This window comes from Xenopus laevis, chromosome 8L (genome assembly GCF_017654675.1).
Source record: "Xenopus laevis strain J_2021 chromosome 8L, Xenopus_laevis_v10.1, whole genome shotgun sequence".
Lineage (NCBI taxonomy): Eukaryota > Metazoa > Chordata > Amphibia > Anura > Pipidae > Xenopus > Xenopus laevis.
Genome location: NC_054385.1, coordinates 95,481,153 through 95,497,414, shown reverse-complemented (window position 1 = coordinate 95,497,414; position 16,262 = coordinate 95,481,153). Strand labels below are relative to the sequence as shown.

The 16,262-nt window shown below is 40.4% G+C and overlaps 1 protein-coding gene across 1 annotated transcript; it reads left to right on the top strand.

Moving 5' to 3' along the window:
- The first annotated feature begins 1,213 nt into the window (after positions 1 to 1,213).
- naa30.L (N(alpha)-acetyltransferase 30, NatC catalytic subunit L homeolog) lies at positions 1,214 to 15,081 on the top strand. The gene is made up of 5 exons (XM_018230748.2): positions 1,214 to 1,782; positions 1,895 to 2,447; positions 9,191 to 9,314; positions 9,837 to 9,892; positions 12,605 to 15,081. Exons 2-5 carry the CDS (start codon positions 1,896 to 1,898, stop codon positions 12,740 to 12,742), a joined length of 870 nt encoding a protein of 289 aa, XP_018086237.1. The 5' UTR covers positions 1,214 to 1,782; position 1,895; the 3' UTR covers positions 12,743 to 15,081.
- Positions 15,082 to 16,262: the final 1,181 nt, after the last annotated feature.

Below are 16,262 nucleotides of genomic sequence, written 5' to 3'. Positions count from 1 at the left end.
TGCTCTGGTGAAGCAAATTTAGCCAAAATATCCTATAAAATTGCCCTATAGTGGCTAAATTACTAGGAAATTCCGACTGGACTGCTTACTTTTGTTTTATAAAGCAATACAATGTGAACAAAGCATTAGTGATGTGCGGGTTGACCACTTGTAATGCGGGTTGACCACTAGTAATGCGTGTTCGGGTTGAAATTTGGCCAACCATTGTGTGACATTCCATGTCTTAGAAACAAAAGTGGGCAAAGAAGTAGCATACAGAAAGAGATGACAGTGGTATGGGTCGGATGCTGGTGTTACATTGGCAACATTTTGCGGGTTAGGGTCAGGCGCAGGTTAACGTTTAGCAGGTAGGGCTGCCACCTTTTCTTGAAAAAATACCGGCCTTCCTATATTTTAAGGCATTTTGCCTATTAATTACATTGGGATCAAGCTTAATTTTTACAGGCCAGGCCGTTAAAATATCGGTCAGGTGGCAACCCTATTTGCGGGTTAGGATCCAGGTTCAGTTGGCTGAACCTTGACATCTTGCTCCTCCTTATCAAATTAAGGTCAAAGGGTATGACTGGTATCTATTGTGGTAGATATGCCAGCCTGCGACAGAATCATCATAAAGCACAGCAATTTGTGTACTTTAATTTATTAATACAGCACTAACAGTGTCGGACTGGCCGAGCAGGATACCAGGAAAACTCCCGGTGGGCCCAGATGTCAGTAGGCCATTTTGCTTCTAACATTTGGTCTATTTCATGGTCATTCCCTATTTCTTTATGGTAAAAAAGGGGTTTAATAATGGAAGATTAATAAAGTATACAATAGTAAGTAGATATAAAAGACAAGGAGAATAAAAGGCTGACTGAGGAGAGGAGGAATAATAGTTTGAAAAATAGGCCCACTTTCTAAAGTTTTCTTGTGGGCCCCTGGCATCCCAGTCTGACACTGAGCTCCAACAAGTCAGCCTTTTATTCAGCAGAGGGAGGAAGGATGAATTATAAAAAATAATTTTTAGCTTGGCCATGCTAAATGCTAGCCCAGACTGAGAAAGGCTGTGTCATTTGAAGTACACAGAGGCGCAAACAGCCCCCAGTAAATAGTGACTGTCTATGGTATTAGTAGTCATGGCTACGTATATGGCTCCGCCCACCTGCCATTCCACTGACGACTATAAAACACTGATTAAGGCCTCTTCTAACAAATCTTATCTTTTTAAAGAGAAAAAACCCGCCGATATCCCCCCCCCCACCCCATGGTGCCTGGCTCAGTCACAAAGCCAAACCTCTTATTTCCCTCGTCAGCCTTATTTCTACAGTAAAAATCTACCCCACGAGACTGCAAGTACATCAAGCACTTCCCGGTTCGCTGATAGGCGGTGTATGTGGTGACGTCGTGCTAGTGCAGTGCACACTGGGGATTGTAGTTTCACAGCATTATGTGCGGCTGGCTGGGACTCAGGAAACTGCGGAACCCATAGTGATCCTAGCATGTGTCACCTCGCCTCACACTGACAAGCACGTGTCATGGCGTTGAGCCAACTCTGTCGCTACGTTACTGTCCGCACAGCACAATCAGCCGAATAAAATAGCAACTGAGACCTCGCCCTCGGGCTGTAGTTGAACGGTCACCCGTTAAACCACTGCGTTAAATGTAAAAGCGTTACACCTAGAGGGCCGCAATCTAAACATCCCTGCCGGAAGTGTCGTAAAAGCAAGGCGGAAACGTCGACTGTCGTTTGCCGGCGGCTTCCCTTTACGGCCGCGGGTGAGCGGAGATCGAAAGACAGACCGGGTTAGTGAGAGTGTGGGGTCCCGAATGGGAAGGAGGGGGATGAGGGGCCGCATATCCCGGGCTGTAGGTGTCTAACGGCCGCTGCTATTTCGGTTTGTCTCTCCCCCACCAGGATGGCTGATGCACCGTCAGGGCCGAGCGTGCTCTCCCAGTACCCCGGAGCTGGACTCGCTTGCGATCCAGGAGAAGAGCAGGAGGGGGACGAGGAGGATGAAGGTCGGCACGGGAGGGAAGTACCGGAGGGATTTAAGGGCCACCATCACCACCAACTGAACGGGCTCATCAGCCCCGACCTGCGGCACCTCAAGGCCGTGTCCTCCCTGAAGAACAAGCTCCTCGAGCAGGTCAGGAAGGACGCCGGCCTTGCCCAGCACGAGGAACGGACTGACGCAGCTGCTCCCAACGGACTGGAGCGGGTTCAGGGTGAGGAGGAGGACGAGAGCCTTAGCGCCTGCCTGACCGCCTGCACCCTGCGAGGAGGAGGAGGGGGAGCGCACAGCAATCATGTCAGCCAGGGGGATGATGACACGATACGATATGTGCGATATGAGTCCGAGTTACAAATGCCCGATATCATGAGACTCATCACCAGGGATCTGTCCGAACCTTACTCCATTTATACCTATAGATATTTTATTCACAACTGGCCGCAGCTTTGCTTTTTGGTAAGTGGGAGGCAGCTGGGCTCCATAGCAACCGGCTTATAGTTGCATGCAGAGGGTCACGTGTGTACCTTTAGTCTGAGGTTCTTCATTCAGGCAAACCCTGTGCGTTGTGAGCTGTAGTTCTGCTCTGGCCCACAAGACCTTTCCTTACCTCTAGGCTGTATGGAAAAAAATATATATATATATATGTGTGTGTGTATAAACAGAGTACTGCTTTGCTGCCCCAGAGCCTGTAGTATTGTGATGCATGTGTTGTTATGTAAAGGATCTGCCCCTTGCTCTCTCCAGGCTTTAACCTGTAACTGGCAAGGTCTGGACAGCCAATCATGATATTCCACCAGATGCCATGGGGCCCTATAAGCTCCAGGTTGTTGATCATGTGCCCTCAACCTCCAGGTTTTGCTCCTTTTATGCTTCTGAAGCCTTTGAGAAGCTGGGCTGGCTAACATCGACAGTGATGTACTAGTCTTCACTTTGATGGTTGGACTGGGATTGGGCCAGTACATTTTGTGGGCCTATCGTAGCCAACATTTTAGAAATTACAGGTATGGGACCTGTTATCCAGAATGCTTGGTATCTGAGTTTTCTCGATAAGTTGTATTTCCATTATTTGGATCTTAATACCTAACATCTACTAGAACATCATTTAAACATTAAACCCAATAGGCTGTTTTGCTTCCAATAAGGATGAATAATATCCTAGCTAGGATCAAGTACAAGCTACCGTTTCATTGAATACAAAGAAAAAGGAAATGCTTTTTTAAAATTCTAATTATTTGATTAAAATGGAGTCCATGGGAGACGACCTTCCCCTAATTCGGCACTTTCTGGATATTGTGTTTCCAGATAATGGTACTCGCTTCCATGAGGCAAATTTAGCTGTCTGTGCAACACTTGGGAAACAGGGATTGCTGGAAAAAAGCAAGGATTCTGACAAATGTTTTTATTTTAAATAATTTAGCATGTTGATCTCACACCTTGAGTTAGGTGTTGAGCAGCACACCGCTACAAACCAGATTCTTTGTATAGCAAAATGTTTCTGTAAATTATAGGAGGAAAAGGAGCCGGCCCCAACTGATGAGTTACAACAGGTAATGAATCGTGTTGCTTTGTTGAAGGGGCAGATAGTTCATGAAAACATTTTTTAATAGAAATATTGTAGTTTACCATTGTCTATGCTGAAAAATGTACCTCTCCAGAGTACTCTTCTATTGAATCCCACTTTGCAATAATGTCTCTTTTTCCAGGGATCCTTTGTGACTGACCTGGGCAGTGTGCTTGCACAATATAGTAAAAGTGTGTGTTTTACTTTACTTTGTACTGATCAGGGCAGCCACAATGGATCGCTGGGGCCTGTCAGTTCTTAGTGGCATGTTCACAATCTGTTGCAAAATAGAATTTTTTGCTCAAGGCTCCATAGCTAGAAACTAGATATACTGACAGTGTTTTAGTCAAAGAAAGTGGGGTTATAATGCACAATGCCTGACATACTCACTGCTTTGACAAATATAAACACTGTCTAACGCACACAATGTGAAACACACAAACATATGCTGACACATACTCAATTATCAGATTTAAGTCTAATACACAGTGACATCTGCTATCTACTTAAAACACATTTACACTTGTATACATGAAAGCCCACACTGACATATATTTACACGGAGACGCACAACAGAAGACAGCATTTGTCCTTGCCAATTTCAGGCTACATACACTGCCAGCTGTTGCAATGTTACCCAGGTCTATTGTTAATTTATTGTGATAACATCAACTACTTCTGGAGGGGGGAGGGGGTCAGATCTCAACCAGGCTGCTAAACAGAACAGGTATAGGATCTGTTATCCAGAATGTGAACTGTAAGGTCAGTATTAAGATACATGTGACAAAATGAAATCCATTTAGACTACATGAAAGAAGTTTTGGAATTAATCTTTTTTTTTTCTGTGCTGTCCAGCAGAGCACAAACATACACTGCAGCTAAACCTTTCTATGTTGGCTAGTGGCCTGTTTTTACATAGCTTTACTACAATAAGGGATGCGCCAAATACAAGATTTGCCTCGTCCGTTTGTGCAGGATTTGCCCATATCTTTATCCCTCAACTAATCTGCATCCACACCCTTGACATCATGAGGAATGGATAAGTGAACATGAGGTTTTTTTTCTTTTTAATATATGCCAATTTTTTGAAGGTACAATATAGAATTTGATTTGGCTGAATCCTCAAATATGGACTTGATGCATTCCTATTTGCAAATTTGCTGTTCAGGGAAGTCAGTGTTGTTATCCTGCCCCTGCGTTTTTAGATCCATAGTACCTCTCTGTTCATTACAGTGGCAAGCAAGTGCTCTACTTTGAGTCATACTTCATGTTCCTTGCCATTTAATTGCATTTGAGTAGTCATCAGTGTGACAGCATCTAATGCAAGCTTTTTTTTTTTTTTTTCAATAGCAAGGCCTCACACACTGATGATTTCATGCTATTATCATAGTCACAGCCCTGAACACACATTAAATTACAGCACAGAAATTATAAATGGAGCTACAGGTGTCATTGGATACTTTGGGACCAATATAACATAGTAACATACGGTAGTAAGTAAGGTTGAAAAAAGACACATGTCCATCGAGTTCAACTTTTTTTTTTATTAACTACCTATCTGCCAGTTAATCCAGAGGAAGGCAAAAAAAACCCATCTGAAGCCTCTCCAATTTGCCTCAGAGGGGGAAAATTCCTTCCTGACTCCAAAATGGCAATCGGACTAGTCCCTGGATCAACTTGTACTATGAGCTATCTCTCATAACTCTGTATTCCCTCACTTGCTAAAAAGCTATCCAACCCCTTCTTAAAGCTATCTAATGTATCAGCCAGTACAACTGGTTCAGGGAGAGAATTCCACATCTTCACAGCTCTCACTGTAAAAAAACCCCTTCCGAATATTTAGGTGGAACCTCTTTTCTTCTAATCGGAATGGGTGACCTTGTGTCAGCTGGAAAGACCTACTGGTAAATAAAGCATTAGAGAGATTATTATATGATCCCCTTATATATTTATACATAGTCATCATATCACCCCTTAAGCGCCTCTTCTCCAGCGTGAACATCCCCAATTTGGCCAGTCTTTCCTCATAGCCAAGATTTTCAATACCTTTTACCAGCTATAATGCACTATGTTTGTCCAGGAGCAATAACCCATAGCATTTATTTGTTTATTGTACCTGTATAAAAGCAAACCTCGTATTGGTTGCTATAGGTTACTGCTCCTGGGCAAAATTAGCCCCTATTATTACATAAGGGGGTTTTGTGTTCTATGCATCTGTGTTCACTTTACAAAATGTTGTCCCCCCTCCCTCCTGGCCTACCTGTCCCCCTGGGCAAATGCCCCTAACTTGTTACTCACCCCTCTGCGCAGGTCCTGTCCACGAAGTTCAGTCGCCATCTTCTCCCACGCGCGTCTTCTTCCTGCTTTAAACGGCGTCTTCTGGCGCATGCGCAGTAGGAACAGTTACCGGTACTGATCTACTGCACATGCGCCGAATGTCACGAAGTGAAAACTTTGTGACATTTGGCGCATGCGCAGTAGATCCGTACCGGTAACTATTCCTACTGCGCATGCGCCAGAAGACGCCGGTCAAAGCAGGAAGAAGACGCGCGTGGGCAAAGATGGCGACTGTGAACTCCGTGGACAGGACCTGCGCAGAGGGGTGAGTAACAAGTTAGGGGCATTTGCCCAGGGGGACAGGTAGGCCAGGAGGGAGGGGGGGGCAACACAGGGGGTTTTCTCTCTCTCTCTCTCTCTCTCTCTCTCTCTCTCTCTCTCTCTCTCTCTCTCTCTCTCTCTCTCTCTCTCTCTCTCCCCCTCTCTCTCTCCCTCCCTCCCTCCATTTTGTGTAGGACAACATTCACCCTAGATCTTCAGCACACTTCCCTCACCTATAGTCCAGCATTACATTCCCCAAAGGTTATGTGGGTTTCTGCATCACCCATCCCTAAGTTTATCAGCCACTGCATCGCTGTACATCGACTTTCTAAACTTCCCAATCCTAAATTTAGTCTTCCCTTGACTGGGAATCCCAACCTGGTATATCAGCCTGCTGCTACAACACTGTTCCCAAACCTAATACTGCACCCTTTGCATCATTCTTCTGACTCAATACCTTTAGTGTTTCTGGTCCCATTAAGTGCATAATATTTAAGTTATTCTGCAGCTACACAAAAGGATGTTTTTGTAATCAAACCAGGAGCATTGTGGCACAAAACAAGCCTTTATAACAATACTTGCCTACCATCCAGCAATTGGAAAGAAAACTTCGACAAATGAGACTTAACCCAACGTTTGAAAAGGTTTGTTTATGCCACTTTATTTAATGCTGTGAATATCCAGTAAAGCTGCAGTTTTCATTGCAAAAACACACCACCATTGTGTATCTGTTTAAATTGAGTTTGCGGATTACATTTGTGCTTATTGTTTATATGGTCACACCTTGGATTTGGGAAGATGGTATATGCTCCACACCCTATCTACCCATTTAAAAAATGTTGTTGAGTTTCTGCTTGCTAGCCTTAGAGAAAATGAAAGGTAATTATTGTCATAAACGGCCATTAAAACCTCTGTTTCTTTCAGACAGAGTTCACAGCTCATTGACCTGTGCATGGGGCCTCACGATGAATAATCAGGTCTGTTCGTTTATGGCAATCTTAAGGTGGCCGTACATGGGCAGATTTATCCTGCCAATTCGGTCCCCTAAAGACACAGTCAAATGATCAGATCAGCACAATATCACTGACCTGTGGGTGTTCAAATCAGGGAAAGATCTGCTCATTTGGCAATCTAACCAAATGAAGAGGATCTTTTAATGTTTGGCCAGCTTTAAATGAAAGACGATCTATAGTAAAATAATCACTTGTGATAATTTTGCTACTATAGAGCAGAACTTCAAAACATTTAAATATGCATTATTATTTTCTTTATCATTTTAATATAAGAAACTTCAGTTTACTGGTTGGGCCGGGATAGTCCAATAAGCAGACCTGTGGCCATAGGTAATTAACACGTTATTATTGTCAATTCAGAGACCTCTAAGGTCAGGACAGCAGTGCCGTTGGCTTTGTTTGATGAGTAAAGCAAATATAATACTGCCCTGCAATACTAGGGTTAACACTGCTACTTAATGTCACTTAAAGGGTGTAACCCACGTGTGTTTTCTTTTTTCTAGACTTAATTTTACTAGCTAGTTTCATTTCTTATTGGTGGACATCATAATGGAGCTGACTAATGATACCTGTTGCCCACATTATTTAACTTGCTGCCAAAATGATCTTCCATCATTCAAATGTTCCAACTGCCATTAGGTAATTTGGTCTTAAATGAGACTTTTGGAATTATAGAGCATTAGACAAATTAACTGGATGAGGGAAAAATGAAAAACTGTTATTTTAGTATAAAAATAAATTTCCAAATGGAAGCAGTTAGCATTTACTTACAGTTATCACTAAATATGCATTACCTGTCTAGACAAGTTAAGAGCCACTTAGAAAGCACTCAGACATTTTTGGCGCCATGTATGTGTCTATTAATGTTCTTGAAATGGTAAGAATATGTGTTAACACTAGTTATTATTCCACCACCCATTGGGCCATTCTCCAGTATGCCTGGGTGACCATCTCTGAACTCCATAAAATTACCATATGCAGTATTTTTATACAGACCCATTCTGAATAGGCTCTCTGTGTTTCCATTTAACCTCTGGGCCACTGCCACAGATACAGTCAAGGAGATACCTGTTTCACAGACCCATGGCTTTAAAAAATGCAGTTGCTGAAATGCTCAGGATTAGCTCTGTATGTGGTTTTACAACTCATTTTACATACCCATACTCTTGTGCTTGGTTTGTGCTGTAATACCAACTGAAAAAGAGGTAATGTTCTATACCAGTCGCATTGAGTACAGACTGCTTACCCCATTAAAAGGCTGACCATGGGATCCAGAATATTCACACTGCAGCACTCTGATAAGTGTTGATAAGTGTTGAAAAGTGTTTATTTGTGCGGGATGATTGTTGGCACAAATAAACACTTTTCAACATTTATTGGAGTGCTGCAACGTTGGAACACCATTCCTTAAGCCTAATAACCATTTAAACATAGGATTATGCTGTTGCCTAGAACAATTATGCAACCTGGTATTCCTGCATTTCAGAGCTTTCTGGACAATAGGTCCCATACATGTCCTGATGCATAGGATCAGTTCAAACTAAAAGGGAATGTTCAGACCAAATCACCCTGGCAACCAGGCCGTGTTTAGAATGACAGCTTGAGAGATGACTAGAAGACCTGAGATGATATATACCATAATAAGATATAATAGCCTCACTATAAAGCTGCTGTCTTTTCATACGATCACCTGCATTAGTAAACCATTTCGATTTGGGGTTGGCGAGAGCCAGAATGGATAGGTCATTAAAAGAGAAAAAACTATTGCAAATTTGTTTTTCGTAGCTTAAAAAAAATAAATAAATAAATAAAGGTTTAAGAAAACTTGCCCTATAAAATTGCATTTGGGTAAACTGATTTTATCATTGCAGCTCAATTTACTTTCATTTCATTCTGCACAAGAATTCCGTTACTGCATTTTATTCACTGTTTATTTTGTGCACTGCATTGTTTACGCTCAGAACACTGTATTTAATTAGTTCCCTGTGTAATATTAATGAAGTCCTTGGAATGTATTTATTTTTCAGGCCATGGTAGGCGAAGAGTGCGTAGGTGCCATTGTCTGCAAGTTGGATATGCACAAAAAGATGTTCCGACGAGGTTATATAGCCATGTTAGCTGTGGATTCCAAATACAGAAGAAAGGGCATTGGTACGCACATTGTTTCTAATATATATTGTTCTAAGCTGATGAGTAGGTAAACAGGGCAATTAGGTAAAATTCCATTATGCAGAATTGTTATTCCCACTGCAGTTGAGCGATGTGCACATAGACCACAGTTTGAGGAACAGATTTTCTGTTTTTTCAGTATCTTTTGAAGATTTTGCTAAATATGTATCCCTATGTAGAAGAGTACCTAAAAATTTTGGAAATGGATATGTTACTGTTTTTTTTCCGTTAAATAGACATGGAGGATGTTTGTATAGTAGCATCTGCTCCATTTCGTTATTCAGGTTATTTGGTTGTTTGTAGTTGATACTTTTTTTTTCTCCCACCTCTCTACGCTAAAGCTAACACAAAATGTATGTTCTATCTCTCTTTAACTTTGAACCTCCATAATAAATTATTCTATTGATTTATCAATTGTGCAATTTATTACATGTTTTCTTGGATATCTGTTCCTGAATTTGCCTAATCAAAAATATAAGCACGTTTTATTATTTCCATTTTTAGGTACAAATTTGGTTAAGAAAGCTATTTATGCCATGGTTGAAGGGGATTGTGATGAGGTAAGACAAAAATCACAAATTTTGTTTCTGTTTCGAATTTTCATCATTATTTTTTTGATTTATCCACATTGCCTTTCGGTCCTTTCACACTTTCACGGACACTTATATTTAATACTAAAGTAAACTCTGTGCTTGTAAGGGACGCTGGATGTTTTGTTACCCATGTTACTTTTTTCCCCCGTGTACATGTCGCAAAGTAGCAGAAATTTCTTATGAGGCTACTTTGGAAAGCAGAAGTGACGCTTATGTTTCCCTCATAGGAAATTTGCATTACTGCTGGTGGGAAGGAAACTAGGAATGTTATGTTGCCCACAGTAGGTCAGATTTACCTCTGGCAACATAATGTCCCATGTGCAATTGCCCTAAAGCATAGCCAGTAATTATCTTTAAGCTTTATTTGCAGCGCCATTGTCTTCCTAACAACAGTTTCCGGGACACAATGTCCGCATTTTTGGACATACAGCACAGCTCCAATAGATCTGATGGATAGCCATTTGCTTACAGGTTAAAGCATAATTAGTACTTTCAAAAAAGTGTCAGCACATATGAATTTTACTGATCATTTTCTAAATAGAAAAATATGTGAAGCTGGAGCTGAAGAATGTTAGTCATTGTTGGTCATACAGCTGGTCACACTGGCAGAACTTGTTTTTAGAGACAGAAGTCCAGGCATTTCAGTTAATAGAACTAGCTTTCTCCAGTATTAATAGTGCTTTACCCATGGTTGTTTGACTTGGGGTTGCCATTCAGCATGTTGGGAACTTAAGCAGCTCTCTGGTTGCCAGGGTGCAATTTGCCCAAACAACTTGTTAGTGGTTTGAATAAGAAAGTGGCACAGCTGCAGCACACCGGTCCTACAGAGAGGTGATGTTGTCTCATCGCGGACAAATCTGTGGCGAAGTTTGGCTCCCGGAGTTAGTGGCCTTTGTTTAAAATCTGGGAAAAGGTTGAAAAAGGCAGCAAGTAATTAAACAAAAATTGAAAACCAGTTGAAATGTCACTAAAATAAGTCAGTCTATAACTTACTAAAAGTTTTAACCTAAATGCACCATTGCCCAAAAATAGTTTTCTACACTGGTGGTGTGAGCTTAAAGCTTGCACTCTGGTTGCAGGAAACATTTTTTTTTTAACTTGCCCCCTGAAAATGCTATGCAGCCCACACTTGGAAGGAGCTCCCAGTGTGGGCGGCCATGTTTAGCGGTGTGTGTATGCTTAATGAGCATCCCAGCAGGTTCATTGTGCGTGTGTGCCATGCATGCACATAATGAGCGAAAGCTCTGACACTATTCTCAATGTCACAATTTGGCTAGCCCACACCAGAAGCTCCCTCCCAGTTCAGGTGGCCTAGAGCTTTGGGCGGGAACAATTTTGGGGCAACAGGTGACCTTTTAATGCCCTTTTAATTCTTTATTGTATTTCTGTTCATCATTGAACTTCTATAGTTATAGCTCCATATGGAAGAAGGAATCAATTGATAGATTTTATTTTAGCCATGCACAACATCGATAAAAATGGAGATCAGGTCAGAAGTAGGTTAAAATTCCCTTTAGAGCTTTTTACTAATCAGTCATGAATCACTGGGATTTTAAAGCTGTTTGCATCTATATGGATTAATAGGAAACTGTTAGCAGTTGTTTAATCAAACTTGCATTCCTGTAAATAAAAGGAAAAATATGAACTGCAGTTCTTGATGATTTAGTTAACTCTTTTTAGGTAGTTCTTCTGTTAACTGTAACCTCACTTTCCAATCACAGTATTCTATATCCTTGGTACCCAGCAAATTATTCTTAAATAACACAGAGCAAATAAGCCTGTGCAATGCCACGGGCATCGAGTAGCAAACAATCTAAAAATAAAGACACAATTCAGAGGGTAGAGTCTGAGCTGCCATACTTAAAGGGATACTGTCATGGGAAAAAAAAAATTTTTCAAAATGAATCAGTTAATAGTGCTTCTCCAGTAGAATTCTGCACTGAAATCCATTTCTCAAAAGAGCAAACAGATTTTTTTATATTCAATTTTGAAATCTGACATGGGGCTAGACATTTTGTTAATTTCCCAGCTGCCCCATGTCATGTGACTTGTGCCTGCACTTCAGGAGAGAAATGCTTTCTGGCAGGCTGCTGTTTTTCCTTCTCAATGTAACTGAATGTGTCTCAGTGGGACATGGGTTTTTACTATTGAGTGTTGTTCTTAGATCTACCAGGCAGCTGTTATCTTGTGTTAGGGAGCTGTTATCTGGTTACCTTCCCATTGTTCTTGTATTTGGCTGCTTGGGGGGAAAAGGGAGGGGGTGATAATCACTCCAACTTGCAGTACAGCAGTAAAGAGTGATTGAAGTTTATCAAAGCACAAGTCACATGACATGGGGCAGCTGGGAAATTGACAATATGTCTAGCCCCATGTCAGATTTCAAAATTGAATATAAAAAAATCTGTTTGCTCTTTTGAGAAATGGATTTCAGTGCAGAATTCTGCTGGAGCAGCACTATTAACTGATTCATTTTGGAAAAAATTTTTCCCCCATGACAGTATCCCTTTAAGTAAGATCCAAGAGCAACTTTTTCACTAAAATCTGATTTCAGAACATCCGTCAGTCCATCCACTGCTTATAACTTGTGTATTGTATTGTGTAACTTGTGTTATTATCTTTACAATGCCCCCTCACAGAATTACATGTGTACACATTCGCTAATTGTTTGTTTTTGTCCAGGTTGTATTGGAAACAGAAATTACAAACAAGTCGGCCTTGAAACTGTATGAAAACCTTGGCTTTGTGCGAGATAAGCGCCTGTTCAGATACTATTTAAATGGAGTAGATGCACTGCGTCTTAAACTATGGCTGCGTTAACGAAGGAACGTCACGTCGAGGAAGTAATCCCCGATCGATGCTTGTCCGGACATCACATTCATGCAGCTCTTTTGTCAGTATCCCATTGAGTGTCGCACATATATGTTGCACTAAGGCATGGCGCACTTGTCCTGAGCTCAGATTATTTCTAACTTTGAGAAAGCCTCTTGGTACCAGCAGGATGTGCCAGACACTAGCCAAGACATATTCATTAATTTACAAATCTACTGACTGTGTTGAAGAAATATCATCGAACCTATACAAGAACTGTAATCTTTGGTTCCCGGGGGGGGGGGGGAACACATTACTAACATTTCATACAGAACTTGCCATCGTTTTCTGAGGAAGCCAAAAATAAACAAAACACGTTTTTGATTTTAGCCATTATTTTTCACTATTGAATTTTCCATTCTTAAATATTGGTACCTCAGTAAACACTGAATGACATAAAATCCAATGTATTGTGGGGTGGGGTGTGCTTTACAATAAGTAATTCAGTTGAGTCTGCCGATGCTTGTATAAAAATATTTGTCTTCTCCCCCCCCACTATAAATGCATGTTTTCCTTTTCCCCCTTCTCTTTTTTGTTGTCTTTGCAAAGGAAAATCCATTTTGGTTTTATTTAAATTCTGACAGTAAGTTATTTCAGATGATTTTTTTTTTTTTATCATTTGAACACCTTTTTGGAAACGGTGGGTGGTGAACTATGGCAGCCCTCGCTTTTCTTGAGAATTGTAAGCTATTTAGAGAATAAATGAATGATCATCTAGCTGCTATAAGAGAAACAATATTATAACTTAAATCTATGCTGGTTTTGGATGCACTTTTCTTTAGGCGCTAGGGATTTTAAAGAAAAAAAAAAACCTATGTAAATTGGTATGATTTTATTTGACAGATAATGCTAGAAGCTCTAAAACTACCACCCTGTTTTTTTTATTTTACTAGATAAAGATAGCAATATAAATAATTGTTCCACAGTATAACGTAGCAGTGACTGATAAAGTGAGACCTTCCGGTTGTAGTTCAGCAGCATCTGGTGGGGAGCAGGTTGCCCTTTGAATACTGCAGCTACATTTTTGTTCCACTGTCTCGCTGTGGTAAAAATGATTCACTCTGTATGGCCTCGCAGTACAGGGTTTCAAAGTTGTATGTTTTGGAACTAGCCTCAAAATCCTAAGTGCCCCTAGAATTCTTTCTTTTTGTCTCAGATTAGCCACGTTTTTCCCCAAAAGTTTATAATTCTTTTTTTCCCATCATTCTTGTGGCAACATTTGTTAAATCTGATTCTATAAGCAGTTTCCAGTACTTCAGAATTGATATTGCCTTACTGCTGTATTGTAAGATTGGGTGTTTTTGTTAAATACATTTTTTAAATGTGAATTTCATATTTTCCCATATAGGCTTTGTAAAAGGGTGTGTCTGGGATTTTTTTTTGTTTTTCATTCGGGGGTTTTCTTTTTAATGTGATTTAATTCCACTTATCAAAACTGTAAAGTTGCTCTCCTTGTAACAGTAAATGCATATTAATCGGGTTCATTTGTTTAAAGAGAAAGCTCCATAATGATTCTCCAGATATATCCAGACAAATATAAAGCACACTTGCTAACTTGGCTTCACCTATTCAGCTCTTCACAGTTTTACTACAATGCTTCATATTCAATTTTTTAAAGGGAGACCTCCAGGGTATTACAATTTGTTTTGACTTTGAAGATTTTCATTCATCCAGGTCATAGTATATCTAATATAAGTAATTCTAAAACAGTTTTTTTTTTCTTTTCCATTACTTTCAAAGGGTTAACTTTTGTTTTCTGCTTGTTGTGTGTCAGGCCTTGGTTGATCTGTCTCCAACTGAGTTTGTACTGTATGTTCGTGTTCTAAATAAATCATGAGAACATTTATTTCATACCTTTCTGAAAGAGTACAATCACTTCAGGTTTTAGCTTAACTAGGGGCACATTTTTGCATAATGCAGTGTCCTAAAGGAGTTATGAAGACTTGTGGAAAGTAATTGCGTTTAGAATGTGCTGAAGATGCAAAATGAAATTATTCTGTTTATCATTAGTAAATTGCATCTTTTTGGACAGATAATTGATTAAATGCTGATGTTTTCTCTTCATCTGCCTTAATCCATTCAGTGCTGGAGTCCTCCGTACCATGCAATTGTCAGTGTCACGGCTTTGTTCAAGCACCAAACTGGTTGGCATTTTCTTGCTATGGAGGCCTGCAGTGTTGCATTAGCAGCAACTTGTATCCCTGATCTTAAAAGCTGTAGATAAAGGTTTAAGAGCGGTTGTTGTATGTGTGCAAATAAACTGGTTCAGTTCTTTGTTTTATTGTTAATATAATTTGTTTTTGTTTTTTCTTCATCTTTACTTACTCACCCCTTAATAATTGTTAGCTCTGTCCCATGCCATACAGCTAGAGCTGTAAGCAGGATATGTACAAAACAGATTTAAAGAAGAAATGTAATTTTTTTTACAGTCAGAGGGTGGACATCATTTGTAAAGGTCAACAAATGAGCATATTTAAGCCTGATTTGGCCAGCTGGATCAAACTAAAGGCCTAAGTAGATATGTCAGACGAGGACCACATCCACATTCCTATTAGATCCTCGCACAGTGGGGGTTTCTAACTTGCCTTTTAGATATGTAGTAAATATTCAGCCAGATATCATTTAGGCAGGCCTCCCACTTAGTCTAGAAAGGCTGAGTGGCAGCTTATATCAGCCAGTGTAGGACAAGTTTTATCTTTGGTCAGGGGCCATTCTGTTGATTACTACTTGTAGTCATGAGGCATGAGTTATAATGTTGATGTCCTGTCCTTTAAGCTCATGTAGTTGGCCAATTCTACCATTTTTGAAAGATTTAGCAACCTGTTGGCTTTGATAAGATTTACTAAATATATGCCTTTAATACACATCAGTTCACTCACAATACTTGTATTTTTAAAAAATTTTTTATGGCCAAACAATTCTTAAAGGTATCCTGTCATCGGAAAACATGTTTTTTTCAAAACGCATCAGTTAATAGTGCTACTCCAGCAGACTTCTGCACTGGAATCCATTTCTTAAAAGAGCAAACAGATTTTTTTATATTTAATTTTGAAATTTGACATGGTGCTAGACATTTTGTAAATTTCCCAGCTGCCCCCAGTCATGTGACTTGTGTCTGCACTTTAGGAGAGAAATGCTTTCTGGCAGGCTGCTGTTTTTCCTTCTCAATGTAACTGAATGTGTCTCAGTGAGACATGGGTTTTTACTATTGAGTGTTGTTCTTAGATCTACCAGGCAGCTGTTATCTTGTGTTAGGGAGCTGCTATCTGGTTACCTTCCCATTATTCTTTTGTTTGGCTGCTGGGGGGGGGGGGGGGAAAGGGAGGGGGTGATATCACTCCAACTTGCAGTAAAGAGTGATTGAAGTTTTTCAGAGCACAAGTGACATGACTTGGGGCAGCTGGGAAATTGACAAAATGTCTAGCCCCGTGTCAGATTTCAAAATTGAATATAAAAAATCTGTTTGCTC